Genomic DNA, 13,067 nt, shown 5'->3' on the forward strand with positions numbered 1-13,067 from the left:
TTTCTGTGGTGTTTGTTGTACAGGAAAACATTTGTAAATAGACCTGAATGGACTTCCTATCTCAAGGGAACCAGATTGAGTGGGTCTAGATATTATTTATTGGGGCACACATTCAAATAATAGTGGCACATTTGGGTTAAAGGGTGTGTGCTGGAATTTAAACATTGTTTAATATTACAAAGAGTATTGTTTGTTTATATATATATATATATATATATATATATATATATAATAATAGGTAACTATAATTTTTATCTACAAACACTAGTAAATGGTTGGGGAGCGGTAAAATCAGGCCTTGCAGGGATAATCTGCCTAGTTGCTAAATGTTATTGTGAAACAAAGTGAATACACAAAGTGAATCATTTACATACATTTCTAAAAATTATTTGAGCCTGAAATGTGGTCAGTTCTCGTTGTGCTGAAGGTTACTTTGCACTTTGTGGCATGGGGACTGCTGACCACCCCTCTGCTTACTGGCAGGAAGTGGTCAGTGTTAGGCCATTATTCCTTGGCAGATCCAAAAATCAGGCCACTGGTGATGTTTATAAATCAGAAATATGCTAAGAAACTAATTTCCATGAATACAAAGCTGCTCCTTATATAGTTATTAATTTATTCATGTCGGTTATGAGGAAATGTATTTGGTTAATTAAAAAAAATGATTTAGTTTTAATCACCATCGAGTCACAAAGTTGTTTTGGGAAGATTTTATTGCCTATATACGGGTTAAGGTTCATTGTGCGTTCTAATGTAATGTAGCACTTTACAACACAGCAGTATTTTAAGAACAACCATCATTTCACCAAACCAATGATTTCTTTATAAGCAATAACATACTAAACATCAATTAATAGTTTTAGAAATCACTTGTCAAAATTTCATTATTCACTATTCAAACTCCTTAAATGTGAATTTTACAGCTGTCGTCTAAATGGCTTATACAAGAGTAAGTGTGTAATCCAACCAGTCTTTATGTGTACGCTTTACTTCACAGACATCACTTCACAAAGACAAGAGTTTTTACATTTTTCCCAATATCATCGATGTGCTTGTCGTACAAATACCAACAACTCCTCCTGCAAGCATCGCTGAGATTCAGAGCAGCTGCAGTTTCCAAACTTCTCCTGAATGCTACTTTCTGTCAGACACGTGCAACCTTAACAGTAACTTCAGAACTGTAGAAAGAAAACACACGACAATCCCCGAACCCGAAAATTCCAAACACCACAACTTAATCTACACTGAGGTGTACTGCCTCATTCAACATACTAACATATAAATCGAATTAAGTCAAGGGCCAGTACTGAAACTGAATTAACACGGAGAACATTGGAAGAACACAGTGACACATCACAGTACATAGCTTACGTTCTCTGTTTGATTTTGTAGTACACAAAACACACACACACACACACACACACACATGCACGCACACTAAAATCATTAAAAAAAAAAACACACAACCTATTCATCAAACTTATTCCAATGTTCTGACCTTAAAATTAAAATTGGCCTAAGTAGGTAAGGCGAATGTGTTTAAGTAAAATGCAACATAATAATAATAAGAATTATAGAAAGCACTTAATCAAGCTCCAGTTTCACCTCAGCAAACCAAATTTGGAATTTTACACGTTAAGAATCCACTTAATATTGCAGTATTAAAACTAACCTTCATGGTTTGTTTCCTAAAAACAAAACAAACAAAACAAAAAAACAATGGATCGTGATTAAAATATCAATACGTTCTCTCATTATTTTATTCACAATAATGAGAGAAAGTTCTAAAAACAATGGCAAAAAGGAAAAATGTCCAGTTGAAAACAAGTCCAATCACAACCGTCTGTGATGAGCTTGTGTTCCTCTCTAGTCTCGGTCTCCATTTGGTCTTCTCGCAGAGCGTTTTGTCTCAGTCTTTACAGGTAGGGATACTGGTTGACTTTTCGCTGGTAGCTAGCACTGGAGCGGTGGAAAGGCTGCCCCCCCATCTGATGCTGATGAGGCTGCTGCTGCTGCTGCTGCTGCTGCTGTTGTTGTTGTTGTTCTTGTTGGTGGCTGCCATATTGTCCCGCAGTGGACCCTCCCAAGGCTAAGCTGCCACTCTTCTGCAGCAGCGCCAGGGAGGAGTAAGCCCCGCCTGCTCGGGTGTGGCGGGATGAGCCGCCTTGCATCTGGTCCACGGCTTGGGACACGGAGGCCAGGGCAGCAGATGCTGGGTAGGCGTACAGGTTAGGGGTGGAGCTGAAGAGGGTGTTCTCATGAAGCCGGTAGGATGAGTGGGAGGAGACGGGAGGGGGGTATGTGGGCTGCCTTCTCAGGGAACTACTGCTTCCTGTTTGGTCATTGGATGATGACATCACAGTCTGTTGTACCTGATACAATAGAGAACTACTTGTTTGAATAAAAGCAAGAAAACTAAAATCTGTTGAACAGTATTCAGTATTTACTGGGGATATGGATAAGTTTTCTCAATATGTTCAATAAACAGTTTACAATTCCCTTTATTGTGTGTAATTAATCACAAATGAAATGAACAAATGACATCTTCCCTTTTCCTTTTTGTGTCACTCTACTGATTTAAAGATGCAGTATGTAACTTTTTCAAATATTTATTTTTAGTAGAAAACGTGCTTCTAAACCTATTTTAATATAGAGAGGTGCTGTCAACACTTCCTGTGACCTGGAGATCTGGTTTTTCAGCGAGACTCGCCCTATGAACCAATCAGAGAATTTCAAATATTTCTGCCTGATTTGAAGTTTTTGTAGCATTCTTATTCATTGTAATATCCTAATAATTAACAGATGACGGGGCTGTCCAGAGAGGGACGGAGCGTAACGGTTTTAGAAGGGCTGGGACGATTGAGGTGGACTGATCCTGAATCTCATGCTACTGCTAGCTTAGACCGCATAATATAGGTTTATATTTCAATGTAATTTCCCATCACTACTTGTTAAATGAGTTACAAGATTCCTTAAACGTATTATAGTTTGTTCAATTTAACTTCTACACTATAAAAGTTTCAACGAGCTCTTGCGAGCTGTGGTGGTTTATGCAAATATGTGACATGTTTATTGCATCTGGCAAAGAACCACTCTTTACAGGTTCAAGTTGGGAACAGACATCAAGTACATTTCCAAGCTAAGCTGTTACCTGACTCAGGTTAAGAGGCTGAGACCTGCTGGAAGCTCCCCGTTGATGGCGATCACTGTTGGAATCCCCTGGCCGAACAGGCTGCTGAACGGACCCCTTCTTGGACTTTCCAGAGCCATTTGTAGTTTGATCTACAAACAGTCCAAAACAACTGTGAGCATTAAGCACAGGACCTGTCATTTCAGTTTAACCCGTCAATATAAAAGCTGATCTGATGATTAATGCACATTAATTTGGTTCAACTACGTTAAGCTGTATCATCTGCAATGAGTCGACGTAAGAAAACTTGAAGGGGCTTTCTGCCTTCAAAGACCTGAATTAGCTGGAGCCTTGTGGGTTGTGCTCTCTCCAGGCTGGATCTTCATAGGGGGCATGATGATGGCCAGAGACTTGGTGGGCTGTGAGGTGGTCTTGGGAGTGAGGGGACTGCTGGTGGAGGAGTCGGAGTCATGAGAGTCATGTACTGTCACGCAGCTGATTACATTGGTCCTCTGGCTTGCTCCAGAGCTGCAGGACAATAGAAGCTTCAGTTCCCTTGCAAAGCTAAATGTAATTAAAATGAAATTCTACGGTCCGGAACAGAGCTCACCATGCAACAGGGAACTTCCTGTCGTTCTCATCCTCGGAGTCGCTGTGGATGGTGATGATGCTGACAGCGGGACTGGGTGTGTCAGAGATGACGATGGGCTGAGACTGGTCACCGGCAAAAGTAGACGTGTTGTGGACCACAGTGGTTGTGGTTGAATGCACCGATGCCACAGGCCTAGAGGAGAAACAAAATGCAGGAACCGGAGAAACCAGGGATCAAGACACCAACACTACAATTTACGGACTCCCTGACACCCACGGAACAACCTCCGGATGATGTGAGTGTCAGAGTCTGACAGGATACCTGGCTCTGCTCTCAGCATGTCGACCCTTCGACCTCTTGCCCACTTGGGGTCTCGAGTGAGCAGCGCCTGAGGTGTGGTTTTCGGATCCAGCGTGACGGCCAACACCGGAGTCCTGCTGGTTCCCTCCATCGTACTGGCTGCCATGACGACCCCTGAGAAAAATGAACAATACTTGTAACCAGCGTTTTTTAAAATTGCATCAATTCCGTATGAGCACATTCACGATACTCACCTCCAGCCAGAAGCTTGTTGACCGTCAGAGGCAGGGGCTCCCATAGGTGAGTCAGGCAACACAGCCTGCCCAGGGTTGTGGATGGCCATGCCTGGCATCTGCTGCCACGTGGAGGGGATGAGGATCTGTTGCGTGCCTGCTGGCCAGCCCTGCTGTACATTTAAATGTGTTCACACACACACACACACATTACAAACTGTTTAAAAACTACATGTCACTGGGTCTCATGTCAGAAAACTATAAACTTTAATGGGGACACTGTAAGGAGGAAAAGATGTCTTATTTTCTTAGAGAATCATACTGAAAGAAGACATGCAGTGAACAAAGACAAAGAGATCCTTCCTCTGTCCATTTAGACGCCGTACTAAAACTACACCTTGTCACAAAGACAAGCCTAGAAAAAGTCAGAACGAGATCACCATGTGTGGACCTTGTCCTGTGCAAAGAGTGTTTTTGTAACTGCATTTGTTACTGCTGAGACTGCAATGTGCTATAAATGATTTAAGAAAAGCCAAACAAAACTCCCAGCGAGACAGAAAAACACATTCATTGTGCATCAGATGCCAAGCATGCATGCCATACAGTGCTGTGCTGTGGAAAACAGAGGGGGTCCACTGGAAAGACAGCCCAACCTGAAACTGAAGGCAACGTGTTAGTTGACATAAGAACGTAAACTCTCAGAAATCTTGGCGTTTGAGTGGCTCACAAAGGGCAGATTTCTGTACATCCATGCAATCGTCAGTATCTGCTTTTAACTACTTTACAAGCATTATCACCTGTCAAACAAGGGAACAAGTGTGAAAGCATCAACGGGAAACACATGTGCCGTCCTCATAGCTGTCCATGTAAATGAAACACAATCTAACCAGGAACCTCTCATTAAAACAGAGCTGCTGTTAACACAGGCTACGAGATCGTCTGCTGCAAAATTACTAGGCCAAGGCTACTGCTCACCCTACAATTCCCGTTGGTTCATTGGAAACATGATGGATTTTGATCAAAAATGTAGCAGCAACTTGCTTGAAGCTTAGATACTTTAGCTTTTGCAAAATGAATGCAATCCCCTTAGCTACAAACTGAGTGTTGAATTTCAAATCAGCAGGTTAGGACTGGTACTATTAGCTGATTATTTGATTGTTGGTGGAGAAGCCACAGGCAGTTTTAGGCGGTGGACTGCAGGTTGCTCCCGACATTTACATGAAGCAAATCATTTTATAAACAATCAAATTAAAGTGGTAGAGAACAAAATAATAGATCCTGAAAGCTCCTAAAAATGTATTAAGCTAAAACAGAGCTCCAGACCTAAACTCAGTACAGGCTTCAGTCTGGTGCATCCCCCGTGGAAAAAGGTCAGGACATGCCACTGGAAGAAAGAGTAGGAACATAAAAATGCTGTATCTGCACCATACATCACTGTGTCAGGTAAGTAAACATAAGACATTGCAAATAAATGAAGCAATAGTATAAGTATGAGACAAAAGACAAAGACTGTTTAGACCGTTTGGCACATTTCTGGTATTCTCTCTTGGAAACCATGATGGAAGCACGGCCTTCTCTAAACACAGGGAGGTGTGAAGAACACAAGAAGCTGTGAGCACAAAGCAAAGAACCAGACTGGTGAGTTGCACATGCGTCCCATGCTCTGCTGCACACCACTGACATACATGTGCGAGAAGGACAAAAAAGGAGGACTTTTCCACCGAGGTGGCAGTCAGTGATGGATGTTTTACCAGCGTGGACGCATCGTGATCCAGAAGGCTGCAGAGGTTTCCACCCCTGCAGCCAACTGGCAGCTGGACCGAACTTAACCGTGGCATTCCCGCCATTGAGGCGTAGAGACTGCCTACCAGCAGAGGGTCCAGGGAGGCCTGGGAGGGAAGTGTGAGTATAGGTGTTAAGACACATTTAGAACAGGCCTGCTTCATATTCTCCTAAAAAAAATTAAAAAAAAAAGAGAGAGACTTGAAATAGCTATGAATTAGTGAGACCTTCACAGATGTTCTGAGAGCTTTGTTGAGAGAAGAACATTGTTCTGGCACGAGAAATCACAAACACACACTATCACATCTAGAGGTTGAGACATAGACAACATACACTACCAGATAAGAGGTTTGGTCATTAGGGTCAGGTTCACATAGCCCGTTAAATTTTGGATCAGGCCCCTGGGTGATATTCCAACATTAAACATGACCTTTGTCGGATCGAAGTTGTAACCTTTAAGATTTGCACTGAAAAGTGAGTGAGTCCCACCTGTGCCAGCATGCCGGGCTGGATGTGAAGAGACTGGGACGACTGGTTCTGAGAAACTAATGGTACCGAGTTGTCCATCCTTACTGGATAACCAGAGGGCTTATTAGAAGTTTGGAGACCTAGAAGGAGAAGATGGGTGCAGATGATGTTACAAAACCCTGCTGCCAGAAAAGAGACTGCAATGTTTAGCAAAGTCATGTTGAAACTGACACAATTTGTTTTTGAAAAATATGTGCTCATCTTGAATTTGATGCCAGCAACACATTGAAACAAAGCTGGGACAGGGGTGTGTTTAGCTTTGTGTATCTTGGCCTGCTCTTTTAACAAGTGTTTGGAAACGGAGGAGATCAACTGCTTTAATTCTGAAAGCTAAATCTTTGCCTTTCTTGTTGGATATAGGATTTCAGCTGCTCAACAGATCCAGGCCTTTTTTTGCCTCATAACACTCCAAATATGTAGAATAGGTGACAGGTCCGGACTGCCGGCAGTTTAGCACCCAACTCTTTTACTACCGAACAAGATCGTCCCTGAAAAAGATGTCGTCTGGATGACAACACGCTAGATTTACGTTAGGCTCCAAAACACGTCTACAGTATATGATTCAGCATTTACACAAATATGCAAGTTACCCCCTGCTGGGTGCGGTCAAGTACCCCCACAGCATCACACATGCTGGTTCCAGCTTTTTGTGGAACTACAGCTTGTGTGTTAAAACATATCAGAGAAGAAATCGATTGTTTGAAAAATAACGTTTCTTTGAAGCAGTAAAAGTCCATTCTCACCTTGTATGGTTGGGGGGCAAACTATAAGTGTTTGCTGAAAAGGTTCGGTCTGCGTGCAAAGCTGGGTGGGTCTGGTCTGCAGGGGCACACCCTGCTGGGCCAGGCCAGGGATGTTTATGGTGGCCTGCTGGTAAAGGCCAGGCTGGTAGTTGAGCAGTGGGACGTTACTACTGAGGGACAGGGACTGGCCTCCTGTGGAGGCCACCTGTAAGATACAACATAGCAATATCATAGAAATTATTGGTAGTAGTATTAATAACAGTAGTAGTAGATTTTTATGATATAGACTTTAGTTACTTTAGTTTAGGATCTTTCACATTCAAGAATCCTAAAGTGCTGCACAATCAGTAACAAACAATAATTAATGCAATAAACAATAAATGCAAACATCTGTCAATAAAATTAAATCATATACAGTCACTGTCCACTTTATTAGGTACACTTGTACAGTCTAATGGAGTCGCATACAGCAGCTCTGCCATGAATGGTTGAAACTGGCAGAAAGGTGTTAATTCTAGTATGGTTTATTATTGCCGTCATAACGCGTGGCGGAGTCATACTGGAGGGGATTAGATTAAGAGGTGGCTCTAATGTTTTGTCCCCCTCGTTCATCCTAAACAGGGTGGCTGCTGTGTTAGACTGCATTAGATTAAACGGGTGAGTGTATAGCTTAATATTGTTAGCATGACCCGAACTTTAGAATAATCTGACCAACAGGAGGAACAGAAGACGACCAACAACAGAGCCTTGTGGCACTCCACACTGACACCAGAACAATGCTGAAATAGTACACACACGTTTTAGCCAATAAAGGAGCCGTTCATAAAGAAAACACTGCACTAGTGTAGTACAGCGAAAATAGAAGAGCCACATTTGTCATTTGCATGAACAAAAGAAAATGATGTTCAGTTTTGACTGACACTGCCACTTACTTTAGCCCGAGGCCACCTAGAGATAAAACTCTCACCTGATTGTGCTGGTTTAGTTGGCTACTGAAGGTTACAGTGAGGTTGGTGGCTGCACTTGGGGTGCTGTTGCTGGCAAACATATTCTTCCCATTCTCAAAGGCGCTGCATCTACGTTTGCATATGTCCATATTTTGGAAGCAGGACTTGACACTGTAAGATAACAGAGGACGCATGGAATCATAAAAATGAACTGCCAGCGCTCAATCACGTCTGTGACTAATCATCAGCTAAGTCCTGCACTGGTCTTACTGTGAGCTGTGGGGGAAGTGCAGCAGGTGTGTCATGGTGACAAAGGGGTGGTTCAGTGTTTTCATGGGCGTTATGCGTTTGTCTGCGTCTAGTGTCAGCATTTTCTTTAGCAGGTCTATGAATTCCCGTCTGTCAGCCTTCTCTGCCAAGATGTCCGTCCCCTCCAGGTTTGTCATGTTAACCTGCAGAGGGACAGAAAGTCTCTCTTTGTCCACAGTGTGGAATATTCTGGTATACCTAACCTCATCACAGCTGAAGTCACTGACAAGCAATGATGCTGATTTAAAATGAGGTGGCTCCCTCCTCACCTGCATCATATCATCCAGGCAGTTAAAGATGTATTTTCTTGCCTCCTTCGACTTGATCCCCATTTCTGCCTCGTGCTCAGCAGGTGTCTGCAGAAACATCATCGCAGAAGACCTCAGTATGTGTATGTTTATCGAACAAATTTGGTGCGTTTGCCATTTCTGCGGTGCAAACACTTACTTTAAGTCTCCAGAGGGGGTAGCTTGAGTCAGGACCTCGGTTGAAAAAGCGGCTGGTCTTGGTTCCTGCACTCAGCAGGTATTCCGCTGGAAGGCCCTGGGTCTGAGAAATGTAACGAATCTGAGAGGGAAAAATACAAATCAGTCCATTTGTGACCTTATGCTCGCTAGCAGTTTATCGCCTCGAGTGGAGATTTGTGGTTTAAACACCGGACTTGCATGAAAAACATAGAAAACACGCTTACAATACGATATACACACTTTGGTGTCACGTCTAATTCCGTGCTCACCACCCTTTCCTCACACCGAGTACACATTCACCGATAAAGGGCTAAAACCCATTAAAGTAACAGTCTGACATTTTGGAAAGTATGCTCATTGACTTGTTAAGAGAAAAGATTGATACCGCTGTCATGTCAGTTTGTTGAATATACAGTAAATGCTTAATGTTGCAGAGCATAAAAGAGCCGCTCAGGTTTCCTTCGGAGGATCCTGCGGTTGCTTCTCTGCTCGTCTTTGCTCGAGCTCCACACTTTTTACAGGCTGAGCCGCCAGCTGAAGTTGAGACTGCAGTGCCACTGCTCATTTATCCGCTTCAGGGCTAAGAATCCACCTTTTAGACACTTATACAGCTCTTTCCAGCTCTTACTTATGTCTTGCCAAAACATAGCATGGGTCATAAGGTTGCTGTCAAGTTGTCACCAAAGGAAAAAGCCTCACACTGCCTGTAAAACCACGCTTTGTACAGGCTTTATGCTAAGCCATAATAACACAGTTCATATTTAGTTGTAGATTTAAGAGTGGTTTCAATTATCTCATTTAAGCATGAAGGTCTGACTTCCTACTGTTTCCTATTACTTGCACGCTATCCCGTGAACGTGAGTGCTGTGGCTGACCTGATCGTATTCTGAGGCACCGGGGTAGAGAGGCCATCCCAGAAACAGCTCGGCGATGACACACCCCAAAGACCACATGTCAATTGCTTCACAGAAAGGGAGACCCAGAATGATCTCTGGAGCTCTGCACATGTGGCAAATGACAAGACAATGGCAGGTAGGTTACGTTTTACACGCGCAGTAACTTCATCGTTCCCAGCAATTACTGTACGGTCCGTGGTAACACTCTCACCTGTAGTATCGGGACTGCAGGTAGGTGGAGCAAACCGCTTTGGACACGTGGCTGGCAGAGCCGAAATCAATGACTTTGACTCTGTACGGCTGTCTCAGAGGGTCTACCAGCATAATGTTTTCCGGCTTTAAGTCTGCATGGATCAGCCCCAGGCTTTTCAGCTTCATCAGCGCCGTGGCGACTTGCTGCAGAATAGGCCGAATGCACTTGAGCAGCAGAGGGCTGAACTTGCTGTGCTTCAGGAAGTCGTAGAGGTTCTGCTCCAGCATCTCAAACACAAGGCACGTGTGGTTCTTGTGCTGGAAACACTCGTATGAACGGACAAAGTTGAACTCGTCAGCATTCTCGGTGCTCAGCCTGCTAAGAATGCTCACCTGCAGGAATGAGGGACATGAGGATGTAATCAGTGATAATAATAAAAGGAAACACCAGCGACCCCTTTGACCCCTAGGCTTTTTTAACTCATTCTCCCTTTGTTTACTCTCATATTTAAAAAAATAAATAAAATGTCTATTTAGAGATCCTATCAGTTAGCATGGGGGAGCTACCATTGCCATGGATTTAGTAAATTACAATTTGTGCCATTAAAAAAAGTATCAAGCTAAATTTACAACTAGCAGTTCACATCCACGGCTCTCGTTTGCATGGATGATCAGAAATCAATCAGACACCTATAATTAGACTGCCTGGATACTGACGATAACCTTAACGCGTCATGACTCTCAGGCAGTTCCAAAGTTATAAGCAGCTTTCTATCTATTCAACCTGCTGCTTTTATTCTGTATCATACTGTACTTACTTCTATTTGACCTTGTCGGGCATAAGAAGGATGGTTTTTCAAGATTTTAATTGCCACTATCTCATTCGTGCCTCGCTTCCAACATTTGGCCACCTGGCCAAAGGTGCCGCGTCCCAGGAACTCTAGCACCTCGTAGCTGTTGGACATTGAGCACAGAATCTCATGCTGGACCAGCTGGTAGTCGCCCTCACTGTGGGAGTTGCTGCTCTTCGTAGTAGAAGTGGAGTGTGCTATGGACTGAGCTGTGGTGGTTCCCCCTCCACCGCCGGTGCGATTTGTAACCACGGGGGCCGAGAGCTCCTCCAGGATTTGGACGCTGTCGCTGCTGTCCACCTCCTCGCTCTTCCGCTTCAAGCTGTACTGCTTGTGGTAGAGGTCGCAGGGCTGTGAGGAGGACTCTGCATCTTTGACACGACGGCTGGAGTTGGAGGAAGAGGAGGAGGAGGACGGAGGTCCACGAAGGCTGCCTGTGCTGTCTGCCGCCCGCACCACTGTCTGAGCCCGGGAACCTGCAGTTGGTGGATGCACCTGGTTGGAGTTGTACAATGGGTTGAAGCTGGCGCCTGAAGTTGACGGCGCCGCTCCATGGGTGGGGCTCTGCTGGTAGTAACCGTCTCCCAGCTGGTTGGACACCTCCCAAGCAGGGTTCTCCACTTTGAGCCTCTTTGAACGAGAGTAGGCACTGGAGGACACAGAGGGAGAGGAGAACACCTGGAGCTGCGACGCCATGTCTGTGGAAGACATTGGAGATCGGTAACAGTCATCATTAGGAGATCTACTAAAGATGATGTTTACAAGATGTCACATGGATCTACAGCTGCAATTATTATTAATCAGCTGACAATAAATTAACCAGCAACTATTTTAATATTTGATCCCTCGTTTTGGTAATTTTTCAATGAATGTGACCCTAAACAGTTTCCTAAATGGTAAAATTTGCATTACATTAAAATGAAATTAAATATTTTTTGCTTTTTCACTGTTCTAATCGATTGTTCAGGTCTCCTTAGGTTGTGATTGTAATAATTATTTGCAGATGTCAGGTTATTGCACATGTATTGACAGATAAAACATGTTCATTAAAAAACATACTTTGAGTATTAAAAGTAGTTAAATATTCCCTATGTAATATCTATGTAATATCAATCTGTAAACAGCATTTTAATGTTTCATCTAGATGAAGAAAGTTGTTTTAATAAGTCTCTATAGATCTATTGTTTATCTGTATTACTTATGAATCTGCTGGTTATTTTCCAATTAATCAAGTGACCTATTAAAGTATTTAGTCACAAAATAGAGAAAACTTTCATCACAACTACCCAGAATAGGAACCGGCACATTCACTATGCTGGTTTTGTACAATGATGAATAATTAAAATGAAAGTATTGCCAATAATATTTTCTGAGAAATCACTACTCTGTAGATCTTCATGTAGGCTACTCACTAGGATAGTTGGATAGTTTAATTTAAGACAGAGCTTCAGGTTTTATTAACTTTTTTTTAAGCAACTAGTATCTTGAGCTTTGAAAATCCAAGTACTTCGTTCCGGTACAGTAAATACACTGCATGCACGCTGCACGATGAGAGAGGATCTAGATCCAAATCACTAACTTGAAAAGTGGATAAATGATCTATCGGGGTTCGGTGTCCTCTCTATGCCCACACCTGGATCCACATATTTAGCTCGAGGCTTTTGTTGTTTCGCCCCTGCTCCCTCAGGTATCTGCACCCCACCGGGTTGCCAGCTCTGTCACGCTACAGTACGTAAATGACAGTACCTGGATCTGATGGCTGATAACACCGTCGTCGATCTGACTTTAAGGCCTCATCGTCATGTTGACGCCGGGCTCTGTGCTGCTGCAGCCGATCAGCTGAGCTGCTAGCTGCCCGGCGCGGCTCCGGCTGTAGCTGGGTGAGGATGAAGGCTAACTCAGCTAACGGCTAGTTAGCGCCAAACATCCGACCGGTACCGCAGTCACATCGCGTCTGCAGCGAGCGAATTGTGCATCGTGGGTGTGAAAATATCCGGTGTCAGCATACTGAGCACTGTCGCCTGGACAGACGGACCTCCATCAGCTCGGACTGTCGGGTCGATGAACGCCGTAGCGTAGGTGAACCGAGGCGACGTA

General features: G+C 43.7%; 1 protein-coding gene across 5 annotated transcripts; it reads right to left on the bottom strand.

Annotated features, from left to right (window-relative positions):
- Window positions 1-695: 695 nt before the first annotated feature.
- Window positions 696-13,035, bottom strand: hipk1a (homeodomain interacting protein kinase 1a). Of its 5 annotated transcripts, none has more exons than XM_067526413.1 (17): window positions 12,717-13,035; window positions 10,938-11,668; window positions 10,139-10,512; window positions 9,907-10,030; window positions 9,012-9,131; window positions 8,834-8,920; window positions 8,526-8,707; window positions 8,276-8,426; window positions 7,309-7,513; window positions 6,527-6,645; window positions 6,007-6,144; window positions 4,277-4,425; window positions 4,044-4,196; window positions 3,741-3,914; window positions 3,465-3,658; window positions 3,152-3,282; window positions 696-2,372 (listed from the first exon to the last, which is right to left on the bottom strand). In XM_067526413.1, the coding sequence occupies exons 2-17, from the start codon at window positions 11,664-11,666 to the stop codon at window positions 1,917-1,919; spliced, it is 3,486 nt and encodes a 1,161-aa protein (XP_067382514.1). In that variant the 5' UTR covers window positions 11,667-11,668; window positions 12,717-13,035; the 3' UTR covers window positions 696-1,916. The 5 variants fall into 5 exon arrangements, with proteins under 5 accessions (XP_067382514.1, XP_067382512.1, XP_067382513.1 ...); XM_067526411.1 differs by having other exon boundaries at window positions 4,277-4,428; XM_067526412.1 differs by lacking the exon at window positions 12,717-13,035 and adding an exon at window positions 12,550-12,668 and having other exon boundaries at window positions 4,277-4,428.
- Between the last annotated feature and the right edge of the window lie 32 nt (window positions 13,036-13,067).

This window comes from Channa argus, chromosome 13 (genome assembly GCF_033026475.1).
Source record: "Channa argus isolate prfri chromosome 13, Channa argus male v1.0, whole genome shotgun sequence".
Taxonomy (NCBI): domain Eukaryota; kingdom Metazoa; phylum Chordata; class Actinopteri; order Anabantiformes; family Channidae; genus Channa; species Channa argus.